The sequence below is a fragment of the Salmo trutta genome, unplaced genomic scaffold, assembly GCF_901001165.1.
Source record: "Salmo trutta unplaced genomic scaffold, fSalTru1.1, whole genome shotgun sequence".
In the NCBI taxonomy this organism is placed as follows: domain Eukaryota; kingdom Metazoa; phylum Chordata; class Actinopteri; order Salmoniformes; family Salmonidae; genus Salmo; species Salmo trutta.
In genome coordinates, this window is record NW_021822362.1 from 781,376 (window position 1) to 795,027 (window position 13,652).

The following is a 13,652-nucleotide window of genomic DNA, read 5'->3' on the forward strand; positions in this document are numbered from 1 at the left end:
CTGTTATCAGTCATATCCCCAGACTAGCATTTATGAGAAATGGAGTGTGTGTGTGTGTGTCTCAACCAACCGAAGACCTCTACTCAATGGGACAAATTCTGGTCACACCCGTCCCACCCCACCACCTCTTTCACTCAATCAAACCCTGCCTCTCTTCATCCCCTCTTCCCCCTGGAAAACCCAGCATTTAATGCTTTCATATTGAATGAGAACATGAAAGCAGAGGATGTTTCCTCTTTCTATAGCTACGGTCATTTAAATTACTTTAAGGTTTTAAAACAATTCTAATAAATTAACTAATTGTTTTATTTTTTATAATCCATCAATTATTTACTGATTTAAAGAACATGGTAATGACAAAGTTCAGAGATTGAGGTGGGAATTACAGGTATTGTCAGATGTCACAACAAATGTTATGCATTCATATATAAATGTTCTAATTCTATCTGACACATCTGCTCCTGCAATGCTCACTGTCTGTCTGTCTGTCTGTCTGTCTGTCTGTCTGTCTGTCTGTCTGTCTGTCTGTCTGTCTGTCTGTCTGTCTGTCTGTCTGTCTGTCTGTCTGTCTGTCTGTCTGTCTGTCTGTCTGTCTGTCTGTTTCCCTGCCTGATGCTGTTTTCCTCGCCGCTACAGTTCTGCCTGCTCTGACTCTGGTCCCTGTCTCACGTTCCGTCATCCTGCTACTCTGTCCTGGATTCCCCGCTCTACTACTCGCTTGGATTCCCCTGCGGACTCTGCTTACCCTGTCTCAACCCCTCTCGCTCCAGCCTCATCCTCCGCACCTGTTCTCCAGCACCCCGCCCAAGCTTCCCCTGGCCTGCACTCCAATCCCCCCTGTGTTTCAATAAATACCTTGGTGACAACAGGTCTAGCAATTTAACTGTTTGATATTGAAACTGTTTGTTAGGAGATTAAATGTAATTTTAGGGAAGGGAGGGTGGCTGCCGTCACCGACGGCACTGTGCTACACCCTCCCTCCCACACCCACCTATATCAGGAGGTGGCTCCGGTTCTGGCCTTTCCAGGCAGTCGGGCCACTCTGGCAGTTCGGGGCAGTCTGGCCAGTCTGGCAACTCGGGGCAGTCTGGCAACTCGGGGCAGTCTGGCAACTCGGGACAGTCTGGGCAGTCTGGCAACTCGGGACAGTCTGGGCAGTCTGGCAAATCGGGACAGTCTGGGCAGTCCGGCAACTCGGGACAGTCTGGGCAGTCCGGCAACTCGGGACAGTCTGGGCAGTCCGGCAACTCGTGACAGTCTGGGCAGTCCGGCAACTCGGGACAGTCTGGGCAGTCCGGCAACTCGGGACAGTCTGGGCAGTCCGGCAACTCGGGACAGTCTGGGCAGTCCGGCAACTCGGGACAGTCTGGGCAGTCCGGCAACTCGGGACAGTCTGGGCAGTCCGGCAACTCGGGACAGTCTGGGCAGTCCGGCAGTTCAGGGCAGTCTGGCCACTCCGGCAGTTCAGGGCAGTCTGGCCACTCCGGCAGTTCAGGGCAGTCTGGCCACTCCGGCAGTTCAGGGCAGTCTGGCCACTCCGGCAGTTCAGGGCAGTCTGGCCACTCTGGCAGTTCAGGGCAGTCTGGCCACTCCGGCAGTTCAGGGCAGTCTGGCCACTCCGGCAGTTCAGGGCAGTCTGGCCACTCCGGCAGTTCAGCGCAGTCTGGCCACTCCGGCAGTTCAGCGCAGTCTGGCCACTCCGGCAGTTCAGCGCAGTCTGACCTCTCTGGCGACTGGTGACTGACGGGCAGCTCTGACGACTGTTGACTGGCGGGCAGCTCTGACGACTGTTGACTGGCGGGCAGCTCTGACGACTGTTGACTGGCGGGCAGCTCTGACGACTGTTGACTGGCGGGCAGCTCTGACGACTGTTGACTGGCGGGCAGCTCTGACGACTGTTGACTGGCGGGCAGCTCTGACGACTGTTGACTGGCGGGCAGCTCTGGTGACTGTTGACTGGCGAGGCTGGGCTGACTCACTAGACTCCTGATGCGTGGGGCTGGTATTGGACTTGCCAGCCTGGAGACACGCACCTCCATGCTAGTGCGTCTAGCGGGAAACACCGGACCGAAAGGGCGCACTGGCGGTCTTGAGTGCAGGGTTGGCATCACCCCTTCCGGCTCGATGCCTACTTCGCCCTGGCACATGCGGGGTGCTGGTACCTTGCCTACCGGCCTGAAAATCCCAGGCCTCACCACAGCCCCAACCCCAAAGCACGGGACCTGTCCAGTCTGCCCTACAAGGGTACGGGGAGCTGGCCTGGGGCTGTAATCTCGCCCCGCCAAATAGCCCTTGTGCCCCCCCCTAAAAGATTATTGGGGGTGCCTCTCGGTCTCCCAGTCCTTGAAAGCCTTCTTCCGCTGCTTGGTCCTGTGTTGGTGGTGGGGAATTCTGTCACAGAATAAGTCGTGCGGGAGAGAGAAGGACCAAGGCGCAGCGGAGTGTGGATACTCATATTTATTACTGCAAAAAACATGTAAGGTATCCACTTGAGAAAACAAAACAATAAACAAAACAATGGACGGTACTCACAATGTGACGGTGTGGCAGGCTCAACCAAACAAAGCAGTGCTCACAACAATTCCCCACAACCCCAAAGACAAACACACACACCTATATAGGACTTCCAATCAAAGGCAACTATACACACCTGCCTTCAATTGGAAGTCCCAATCATCCAACCAACATATACAAACACAAACCTGCCACGTCCTGACCCCAAAACAAAAACACTAGCTCCATCTGCTGGTCAGGACGTGACAACAGTAGAGAACAGTCCTTCTAGACTCCATGTTAGATCAACTATTATACAGTAGAGAACAGTCCTTCTAGACTCCATGTTAGATCAACTATTACACAGTAGAGAACAGTCCTTCTAGACTCCATGTTAGATCAGCTATTATACAGTAGAGAACAGTCCTTCTAGACTCCATGTTAGATCAACTATTATACAGTAGAGAACAGTCCTTCTAGACTCCATGTTAGATCAACTATTATACAGTAGAGAACAGTCCTTCTAGACTCCATGTTAGATCAACTACTATACAGTAGAGAACAGTCCTTCTAGACTCCATGTTAGATCAACTATTATACAGTAGAGAGAACAGTCCTTCTAGACTCCATGTTAGATCAGCTATTATACAGTAGAGAACAGTCCTTCTAGACTCCATGTTAGATCAGCTATTATACAGTAGAGTGTGACATTCTCTGTGTTTATCCACTCGTATGTATAGAATAATGCTGCTTTTCTAATAACCATCTTGGTTGGATTCATGCGAGTGACTGATTGACTGTTCATGGGAGGAATCCACACTATCACTGTACATGCAATTCCCTAGTACAGCCAGAACATTGCTCTGGGAACCCAAAAAGAGTATCTCAGTTTCAAGGTAAGAAGCCTGGTGTGGTATCAGTCAGTCTCATGCAGGAACCAACCATGCTTATATGACTTGTTTGTGTCGCAGTATAAAGGGTCTCAAATCAAATCAATCTTTATTTGTCACATGCTCCGAATATAAGAAGTGTAGACTTTACCGTGAAATGCTGACTTACAAGCCCTTAACAAACAGTGCAGGTCAAGAAGAGTTAAGAATTTTTTTTTGAAAGAAGACTAAACTAAAAACTAATAATAATGCAAATTAACATCACCTTTATATTGAGTCAGTGAACCTCTACAGCTGTGATAATTAAGATTGATTCATTTCCTTTGAATTTGAGTCCTTAGTGGTGAATTTCCACAACAACAGAGACAACAGTTATTCTGTTATAAATGCATTGTATTGTTATTGCATATGTTTTGTTATTTTTATTTTATTACAATGAATTATTACATTTGCATTGTTATATATTGTATGTACTTGACAAGGTAAATTGAATGAGCAGAAAATAGTTTATGATTGATAGTACTTCATAATCATCATAATCATCATAATCATAATCCTATTTAGCAGTTCAGAGTACCGAGGATGATTCCTATTTCTCACAGATCCATCTGTATTTATAGGAACAGTCATAGTCCCACCATTCTCCTTTGTCTGATGACCAGGAGTAGAAATACACACAGTTCTCAGCTCTTCCACCATTAGGCTCTCCACTGTTCCAATACCTGTAGGAGAAACAACACATAGAATCAGGCTGTCCACTGTTCCAATACCTGTAGAAGAAACAACACATAGAATCAGGCTGTCCACTGTTCCAATACCTGTAGAAGAAACAACACATAGAATCAGACTGTCCACTGTTCCAATACCTGTACAAGAAACAACACATAGAATCAGGCTGTCCACTGTTCCAATACCTGTAGGAGCAACAACACATAGAATCAGGCTCTCCACTGTTCCAATACCTGTAGGAGCAACAACACATAGAATCAGGCTGCCCACTGTTCCAATACCTGTACGATAAACAACACATAGAATCAGGCTGTCTACTGTTCCAATACCAGTAGGAGAAACAAAACACAGAATCAGGCTGTCCACTGTTCCAATACCTGTACGATAAACAACACATAGAATCAGGCTGTCTACTGTTCCAATACCAGTAGGAGAAACAAAACACAGAATCAGGCTGTCCACTGTTCCAATACCTGTAGTAGAAACAACACATAGAATCAGGCTGTCCACTGTTCCAATACCAGTAGAAGAAACAACACAGGTTCAGACTGTCCACTCTTCCATTACCTGTAGGAGAAACAACACATAGAATCAGACTGTCCACGGTTCCAATACCTGTAGAAGAAACAACACAGAATCAGGCTGTTATCACCGAAAATGTCATACTTGTCGTTGAATATGTCGTATGGGAGATAGAAGGACCAAGGCGCAGCGGGATTGTGGACACTCATGTTTATTACTGATAAAAACATGTAAGGTATCCACTTGAGAAAAAACAAAACAACAAACAATACTCACAACAGCAACAGTGTGGCAGGCTCAAACAAACGCAGTGCACACAACAATTCCCCACAACCCCAAAGACAAACACACACACCTATATAGGACTTCCAATCAAAGGCAACTATACACACCTGCCTTCAATTGGAAGTCCCAATCATCCACCCAACATTTAACAAACACAAACCCCCTGCCACATCCTGACCTAGACAAAGCAATACGCCCTCTGCTGGTCAGGACGTGACAGTACCCCCCCCTCAAGGTGCAGACTCCAGGATGCACCTAAAAAGAAAAACACAAGAAAAACACAACAAAATCCCCAATACCCCAACAAAAACCAACAAACAATAACCCCTAAACCATAAGGGAGGGAAGGGAGTGTGGCTGCCGTCACCGACGGCACTGTGCTACACCCTCCCTCCCCAACCCACCTATCCTGGAGGTGGCTCCGGTTCTGGCCGTTCCAGGCAGTCGGGCCACTCTGGCAGTTCGGGGCAGTCGGGGCAGTCTGGCAACTCGGGACAGTCTGGGCAGTCTGGCAATTCGGGACAGTCTGGGCAGTCTGGCAACTCGGGACAGTCTGGGCAGTCTGGCCACTCAGGACAGTCTGGGCAGTCTGGCCACTCGGGACAGTTCAGGGCAGTCTGGCCACTCCGGCAGTTCAGGGCAGTCTGGCCACTCCGGCAGTTCAGCGCAGTCTGGCCACTCCGGCAGTTCAGCGCAGTCTGGCCACTCCGGCAGTTCAGCGCAGTCTGGCCACTCCGGCAGTTCAGCGCAGTCTGGCCACTCCGGCAGTTCAGCGCAGTCTGGCCACTCCGGCGACTGTTGACTGGCGGGCAGCTCCGACGACTGTTGACTGGCGGGCAGCTCCGACGACTGTTGACTGGCGGGCAGCTCCGACGACTGTTGACTGGCGGGCAGCTCCGACGACTGTTGACTGGCGGGCAGCTCTGACGACTGTTGACTGTCGGGCAGCTCTGGTGATGGTTGACTGGCGGGCAGCTCCGTCACACAGCCCTTGTGCCCCCCCCTAAAAAATTATTGGGGGTGCCTCTCGGTCTCCCAGTCCTTGCCAGCCTTCTTCCTCTGCTTGGTTCTGTGTTGGTGGGGAATTCTATCACCGAAAATGTCATACTTGTCGTTGAATATGTCGTATGGGAGATAGAAGGACCAAGGCGCAGCGGGATTGTGGACACTCATGTTTATTACTGATAAAAACATGTAAGGTATCCACTTGAGAAAAAACAAAACAACAAACAATACTCACAACAGCAACAGTGTGGCAGGCTCAAACAAACGCAGTGCACACAACAATTCCCCACAACCCCAAAGACAAACATACACACCTATATAGGACTTCCAATCAAATACACACCTGCCTTCAATTGGAAGTCCCAATCATCCACCCAACATTTAACAAACACAAACCCCCTGCCACATCCTGACCTAGACAAAGCAATACGCCCTCTGCTGGATAGGACGTGACAGCTGTCCACTGTTCCAATACCTGTAGGAGAAACAACACATAGAATCAGGCTGTCCACTGTTCCAATACTTGTAGAAGAAACAACACTTAGAATCAGACTGTCCACTGTTCCAATACCTGTAGAAGAAACAACACATATAATCAGGCTGTCCACTCTGAACCTACTTCTCCAGACAGTGATGTCATGGTGACACAGAATTCATGAACGTCTTACTTTGTGGTCAGTGGTGTGTCGTCCACCCATTTCCAGGTCCCCTCAGTAACAGAGTCAGTCAGACCAATCCAGACATAGCTCTTCCGTCCACATAACCAATTGACCAATGTCTGTAGTAGTGGGAGAGAGTCAACATTGTTAAAACATAACCATTACTGCTCTCTCTCTCTCTCTCTCTCTCTCTCTCTCTCTCTCTTTTCTCTCTACCTCACACACACACCTGATATATATGTTGAAGAGGGTGGGGCTTAAGGTGCATCCCTGTCTCTCTCTTTGTTTCTATCTCTCACACACCTGTTTCTCTTGGCTGTTGATAACCACCAGGTGTGCTTCTCTATTTCTGCAGTCCTGTCTGCTCTCCTCCCAGGATTTGGACTCAGTAGAGACGTAGTAACAACTGCTACCAAGCTTCTTCCATCCTTGAGGACACACTGTAAGTTGAGCATTTCTTGCTTTAGTCACTTTAATACAACATTGAATTAAGTATCAATCAAACACTCAAGGAAGACACTAACTAATGGACGGTTTGGAAGTCGTAGTTTTTTTCTCACATTTTTCATTTCATATAAGTTAACCTCTCTAGGGCAGGTGGCACCAAATCGTCCCACCTACGTAACAGCCAGTGGAATCCTGTGGCGCGATTTTCAAATACCTTAGAAATGCTATTACTTCAATTTCTCAAACATATGACTATTTTACAGCTATTTAAAGACAAGACTCTCGTTAATCTAACCACACTGTCCGATTTCAAAAAGGCTTTACAACGAAAGCAAAACATTAGATTATGTCAGCAGAGTACCCAGCCAGAAATAATCAGACACCCATTTTTCAAGCTAGCATATAATGTCACAAAAACCCAGAAGACAGCTAAATGCAGCACTAACCTTTGATGATCTTCATCAGATGACACACCTAGGACATTATGTTATACAATACATGCATATTTTGTTCAATCAAGTTCATATTTATATCTAAAACCAGCTTTTTACATTAGCATGTGACGTTCAGAACTGACATATCCCCTGCAAACTTCCGATGAAATTACTAACAATTTACTAAATTACTCACGATAAACGTTCACAAAAAGCATAACAATTTTTTAAAGAATTATAGATACAGAACTCCTCTATGCACTCGATATGTCCGATTTTAAAATAGCTTTTCGGTGAAAGCACATTTTGCAATATTCTAAGTAGAGAGCCCGGCATCACAGAGCTAGCTATTTACACACCCACCAAGTTTAGCACTCACCAAAATCAGATTTACTATTAGAAAAGTTTGATTACCTTTCCTGTTCTTCGTCAGAATGCACTCCCAGGACTTCTACTTCAATAACAAATGTAGGTTTGGTCCAAAATAATCCATAGTTACGTTCCAACATACGACGTTTTGTTCGTGCGTTCAAGACACTATCCCAATGGTAAATAAGGGTCACGCGCACGGCGCATTTCGTGACAAAATATTTCTAAATATTTCATTACCGTACTTCAAAGCATGTCAACCGCTGTTTAAAATCAATTTTTATGCCATTTTTCTCGTAAAAAAGCGATAATATTCCGACCGGGAATCTGCAATTAGGTAAACAGCCGAAAGAAAATACAGCACGGGTTCGACTCAGGCACGCGCCTAATTCCTTTGTCCTCTTATCGGCCACTTGGCAAAGGCGATTATGTGTTTCAGCCTGGGGCTGCCTCGTCATCGTTCAGCTTTTTCCCGGGCTCTGAGAGCCTATGGAAGCCTTAGGAAGTGTCACGTTACAGCTAAGATCCCCACTCTTCAATAAACAGAGACAAGAAGAACGACTCCTTGTCAGACAGGCCACTTCCTGCATGAAATCTTCTCAGGTTTTTGCCTGCCATATGAGTTCTGTTATACTCACAGACACCATTCAAACAGTTTTAGAAACTTTAGGGTGTTTTCTATCCAAAGCCAATAATTATATGCATATTCTAGTTACTGGGCAGGAGTAGTAACCAGATTAAATCGGGTACGTTTTTTATCCGGCCGTGTAAATACTGCCCCCTAGCCCTAACAGGTTAAATTCGTGTCTGTAAGTGACATGTGAACTGATACAGAGACTGTAAAACAGAACAGTCATGAGACTATTTGACTCACCTTTCTCAACTAAAGATTGTTTCAGATGTTCTGTCTCTTTCTGTAGCTGGTCTCTCTCTTTGGTCAGGGTGTTGTATCTGGTCTGTAGCTGGTCTCTCTCTTCGGTCAGGGTGTTGTAACTGGTCTGTAGCTGGTCTCTCTCTTTGGTCAGTGTGTTGTAGCTGGTCTGTAGCTGGTCTCTCTCTTTGATCAGAGTGTTGTCGATGGTCTGTTGCTGGTCTCTCTCTTTGGTCAGCGTGTTGTTGCTAGTCTGTAGCTGGTCTCTCTCTTCAGTCAGGTTGTTTCCGCTGATCTGTAACTGGTATCTCTCTTTGGTCAAGGTGTTGGAGCTGGTCAATTGGTTTCTCTCTGTGAAATAATACGATCAATGAACAAGGTAACAGTGGAAAAGTTAATCAGACATTACCAAGGTTGGGGTCAGTTGCATTTCAATTCCAGTCAATTCAGGAAGTACACTGGAATTCTAATTGAATTCCAATTATCTTCAATGCTTTTCAAATCATGAAAATGTGGAATTTAAATTTGTCTTACTTTCTGAATTGAATTGACTGGAATGTAAATGAACCCTGGTCGTTACACCACTGATGATGAAGAATGTTTGAGTGAGAACATATCAACTCACGGTAGAGTAACAGGCCTATGATCCCAGCCAGTAGGAGAACACACAGCAGCCCCAGACACACTGCAGCAGCTCCAGAGTATCTCTTCCACCACTGCCAAAACACTGAAGCACAAATTATTACCATAAGAACTTGCTCTTTATCAGCGTTGTATTGCCGTCTGCTTTTGTGTCCATTTGCTCTTTGAATCACTGAGGGAAATACACAAGCTTGACAAGGGACAGAACACCAGAACTGAGTTCCAGCACCTCACATTTTATGCTGCTTGAGTTCCAGAACCTCTTACAGAATATTGGCTTAAACATATTGCAGAGTTCAGGCACCCAAAATGAGTACTGGAACGTATTTTAATCCACATTTTATTTGTCACATGCTTCGTAAACATATGCTTGTCACACCGGAATCTGTTTCACCTGTCTTTGTGCTTGTCTCCACCCCCCTCTAGAAGTCACCTATCTTCCTCGTTATCCCCAGTGTATTTATACCTGCGTTCTCTGTTTGTCTTTGCCAGTTCGTTTCATTCGTAAACCCCACCAGCGTTTTTACACTTGCTCCTGTCCGTTTCTAGTTCCTCTTTTCTAGATTTCCCGGGTTTTTACCATTCTGCCTGCCCTGACCCTGAGGCTGCCTGTCATTTCTGTACCTTGTCACACCACCCTGGATTATTGACCTCTGCCTGCCCTGACCCCGAGACTGCCTGCCGTTCTGTACCTTTTGGACTCTGATCTGGATTACTGACCTCTGCCTGTCCTTGACCTGTCGTTTTGCCTGCCCCCTGTTCTAGTAATAAACTTTTGTTACTTCAACATTGTTTGCATCTGGATCTTCCCTGAAACGTGATATGCTAATAGTGAAATGCTGACTTACGGATCCTTTTCCAACAATGCAGAGTTAAAGATACAACATTTCAAATAGTGATACAAGGAATAAATACACAGTGAATTACAAAGAGGAATAAGAAGTCAAAATTGCTTGTTGTGGCAGACAGCAGGGAAGGGTGAGGGGAGTGGTGATTGAAGGGAGATATCTTGCAGCCCGCTGGCTCTACCCCCGAGCCTTATATGGACTTCCTGCCCCAACGAGGCAAGTCTGTGGATCGTTACGCCAGGGAGTGTTTGTGGATAAAAGAGGAAGTGGGCTGCACAAACGGAGGAAGGACTGTGAGGGAAACGTGTGTTATGGAGAGTGTGAGCAAAGAGAGAATTATCTGTGTGATTACCTCCACTGTGTACCGAACCGGTTTGGCTGAGGACCTGAGTTTTAGGATTACACCAGGAGCACGGAACGGACAACGAGAACGGATTGTGGATTGTGAACTGGTTGCGGAATTCCCCCCTTTTCCCACAGTGTTCAAATCTCCCTAATGAATTCCCCATTTGTATTCTAGTTGTGCTTCGTGTTCATGTTTGGGTATTGAACGTGGTGACGTGGAAACCACACCCCTATGGATGAAACATTGAATTAGGCATTTTTGCTATTAGCCAAAAGAAATGCATTGAATAATATTTTCACTACATGGAACAACAGATAGTCATTTCCGCTATTAGCCAATAGAAACACATTGAATAACAGATTCACTACATGGAACAACAGAAATTCCCCCAAAATATCTAATGGAAGTTCTGAAGTGTCTAAGAAATGTAATAGAGAAGATCAGGAAACATTTTATTTATATTTTTTACATGTATTTATCCCCTTATTTTAGGCACTAAATTATCTCCATATATACGTCCATAAATGTTTTAAACTGGTACTGGGGACCTTCAGAGTCTTGTGAGGCTTGTGGACGTCCTAAATGGAGAACCCCATCCCGTTTGTGAGAGTCTCATCTTTCAATAGAGTGGTTATAATAGTTTGTAGGCCAAACCGTTCAGATGCTACATACGATTTTGTGAGAAGATCCGATTTTCAGCATGTCTCATGGTCTGACAAACACCCCTCTAGCTCTGCCACCTTCCACCACAGATGCAGAAGGGCGGATGCAGTGGATTGAGATGTGGCCCATGCAACAAGCAGATATCTCTTTCTAAAACTGACGGATGTTGATGGCGATTTTTTGTATTATGTTAATTCAATTTCCACGCAACCATTGTAGGGTTGGTGTTAGGGTTGGGGTTAGGGTTAGGCTAAGCATTAACATTATATTTTAAATGACTACCTCATCTCTGTACCCCACACATACAATTATCTGTAAGATCCATCAGTCAAGCAGTGAATTTCAAACACATATTCTAACAAGCAAAGACCAGCGTGGTTTTCCAACGTCTCGCAAAGAAGGGCACCTATTGGTAGAAACTAAACATAAACACCCAGTCACTACAAAGATACAGGGCACCTATTGGTAGAAACTAAACATAAACACCCAGTCACTACAAAGATACAGGGGTCCTATTGGTAAAAACTAAACATAAACACCCAGTCACTACAAAGATACAGGGGTCCTATTGGTAAAAACTAAACATAAACACCCAGTCACTACAAAGATACAGGGGTCCTATTGGTAAAAACTAAACATAAACACCCAGTCACTACAAAGATACAGGGGTCCTATTGGTAAAAACTAAACATAAACACCCAGTCACTACAAAGATACAGGGGTCCTATTGGTAGAAACTAAACATAAACACCCAGTCACTACAAAGATACAGGGGTCCTATTGGTAGAAACTAAACATAAACACCCAGTCACTACAAAGATACAGGGGTCCTATTGGTAGAAACTAAACATAAACACCCAGTCACTACAAAGATACAGGGGTCCTATTGGTAAAAACTAAACATAAACACCCAGTCACTACAAAGATACAGGGCACCTATTGGTAAAAACTAAACATAAACACCCAGTCACTACAAAGATACAGGGGTCCTATTGGTAAAAACTAAACATAAACACCCAGTCACTACAAAGATACAGGGGTCCTATTGGTAAAAACTAAACATAAACACCCAGTCACTACAAAGATACAGGGGTCCTATTGGTAAAAACTAAACATAAACACCCAGTCACTACAAAGATACAGGGGTCCTATTGGTAAAAACTAAACATAAACACCCAGTCACTACAAAGATACAGGGGTCCTATTGGTAAAAACTAAACATAAACACCCAGTCACTACAAAGATACAGGGGTCCTATTGGTAAAAACTAAACATAAACACCCAGTCACTACAAAGATACAGGGGTCCTATTGGTAAAAACTAAACATAAACACCCAGTCACTACAAAGATACAGGGGTCCTATTGGTAAAAACTAAACATAAACACCCAGTCACTACAAAGATACAGGGGTCCTTTCTAACTCATTTACCAGAAAGGAATGAAACATTTCACAATGAGGCCAATGGTGATTTTTATGGGGGTGCCACTAATCGTTAAGGACTGGGGAGTTTTTCAGGATAACAAATTACCAGAATGGAGCTAAGAAGAGGCAAAATCCTAGAGGAAAACCTGCTTCAGTTTGCTTTCCACCAGACACTGAGAGGTGAATTCACCTTTCAGCAGGAAAATAACCTAAAACTAAAGGCCAAATACACATTGGAGTTGCTTACCAAGTAGACAATGAATGTTTCTGATTGGCCTAGATTCAGTTGTCTTAAGTCTGATTGTAAGACTTGAAAATGGTTGTCTAGCAACGATCAACAATCAATTTGAAAGAAGAATTGGCAAATATTGTACAGTCCAGGTGTACAAAGCTCTTAGAGACTTACCCATAGACTCACAGCTGTGTGTGTGTGTGTGTGTGTGTGTGTGTGTGTGTGTGTGTGTGTGTGTGTGTGTGTGTGTGTGTGTGTGTGTGTGTGTGTGTGTGTGTTGAGCACTATACCAGGATAAACTGTTACCTGAATGTTGATCACCAGTTAAATCCTTCTTGCGGGGCATGATGGGTCTTTTGTTGATGGGTATATGATCATCAATATTCATGGTCTCATCTGTTTTTTTCCCTTTAAATCCATCGCTGTTTTCATAGATTTCCTCTGACATCTTTACACAACTGTGCTCAAATGAAGTAACTTCTACTGCTGTAACTTCAACTGTTGTAACTTCTACTGTTGTAACTTCTACTGTTGTAACTTCTACTGCTGTAACTTCTACTGTTGTAACTTCTACTGCTGTAACTTCTACTGTTGTAACTTCTACTGTTGTAACTTCTACTGCTGTAACTTCTACTGCTGTAACTTCTACTGCTGTAACTTCTACTGCTGTAACTTCTACTGTTGTAACTTCTACTGTTGTAACTTCTACTGCTGTAACTTCTACTGCTGTAAAGTCTGCTGTTATCTCAGTTGTAGGTTTGTGTCTGTTCTCTGCACAGCTGGAGTCTCTGTG

The 13,652-nt window shown here is 44.9% G+C and overlaps 1 protein-coding gene across 1 annotated transcript; it reads right to left on the minus strand.

Annotated features, from left to right (window-relative positions):
- Positions 1-3,592: 3,592 nt before the first annotated feature.
- Positions 3,593-13,405, minus strand: LOC115181959 (C-type lectin domain family 4 member M). Its single transcript, XM_029743646.1, has 6 exons — positions 13,166-13,405; positions 9,330-9,431; positions 8,708-9,055; positions 6,887-7,023; positions 6,593-6,702; positions 3,593-4,105 (listed from the first exon to the last, which is right to left on the minus strand). Exons 1-6 carry the CDS (start codon positions 13,305-13,307, stop codon positions 3,973-3,975), a joined length of 972 nt encoding a protein of 323 aa, XP_029599506.1. The 5' UTR covers positions 13,308-13,405; the 3' UTR covers positions 3,593-3,972.
- Between the last annotated feature and the right edge of the window lie 247 nt (positions 13,406-13,652).

What these genes read in the sequence shown, in the direction of transcription:
- LOC115181959 (XM_029743646.1), bottom strand. Translation starts at nt 13,307, where the DNA reads ATGTCAGAGGAAATCTATGAAAACAGCGATGGATTTAAAGGGAAAAAA. An exon ending in CATAGGCCTGTTACTCTACC is followed by an intron (nt 9,056 to 9,329) that starts GTGAGTTGATAT and finishes ATTATTTCACAG; the next exon opens with AGAGAAACCAATTGACCAGC. An exon ending in TCAACAGCCAAGAGAAACAG is followed by an intron (nt 6,703 to 6,886) that starts GTGTGTGAGAGA and finishes CCACTACTACAG; the next exon opens with ACATTGGTCAATTGGTTATG.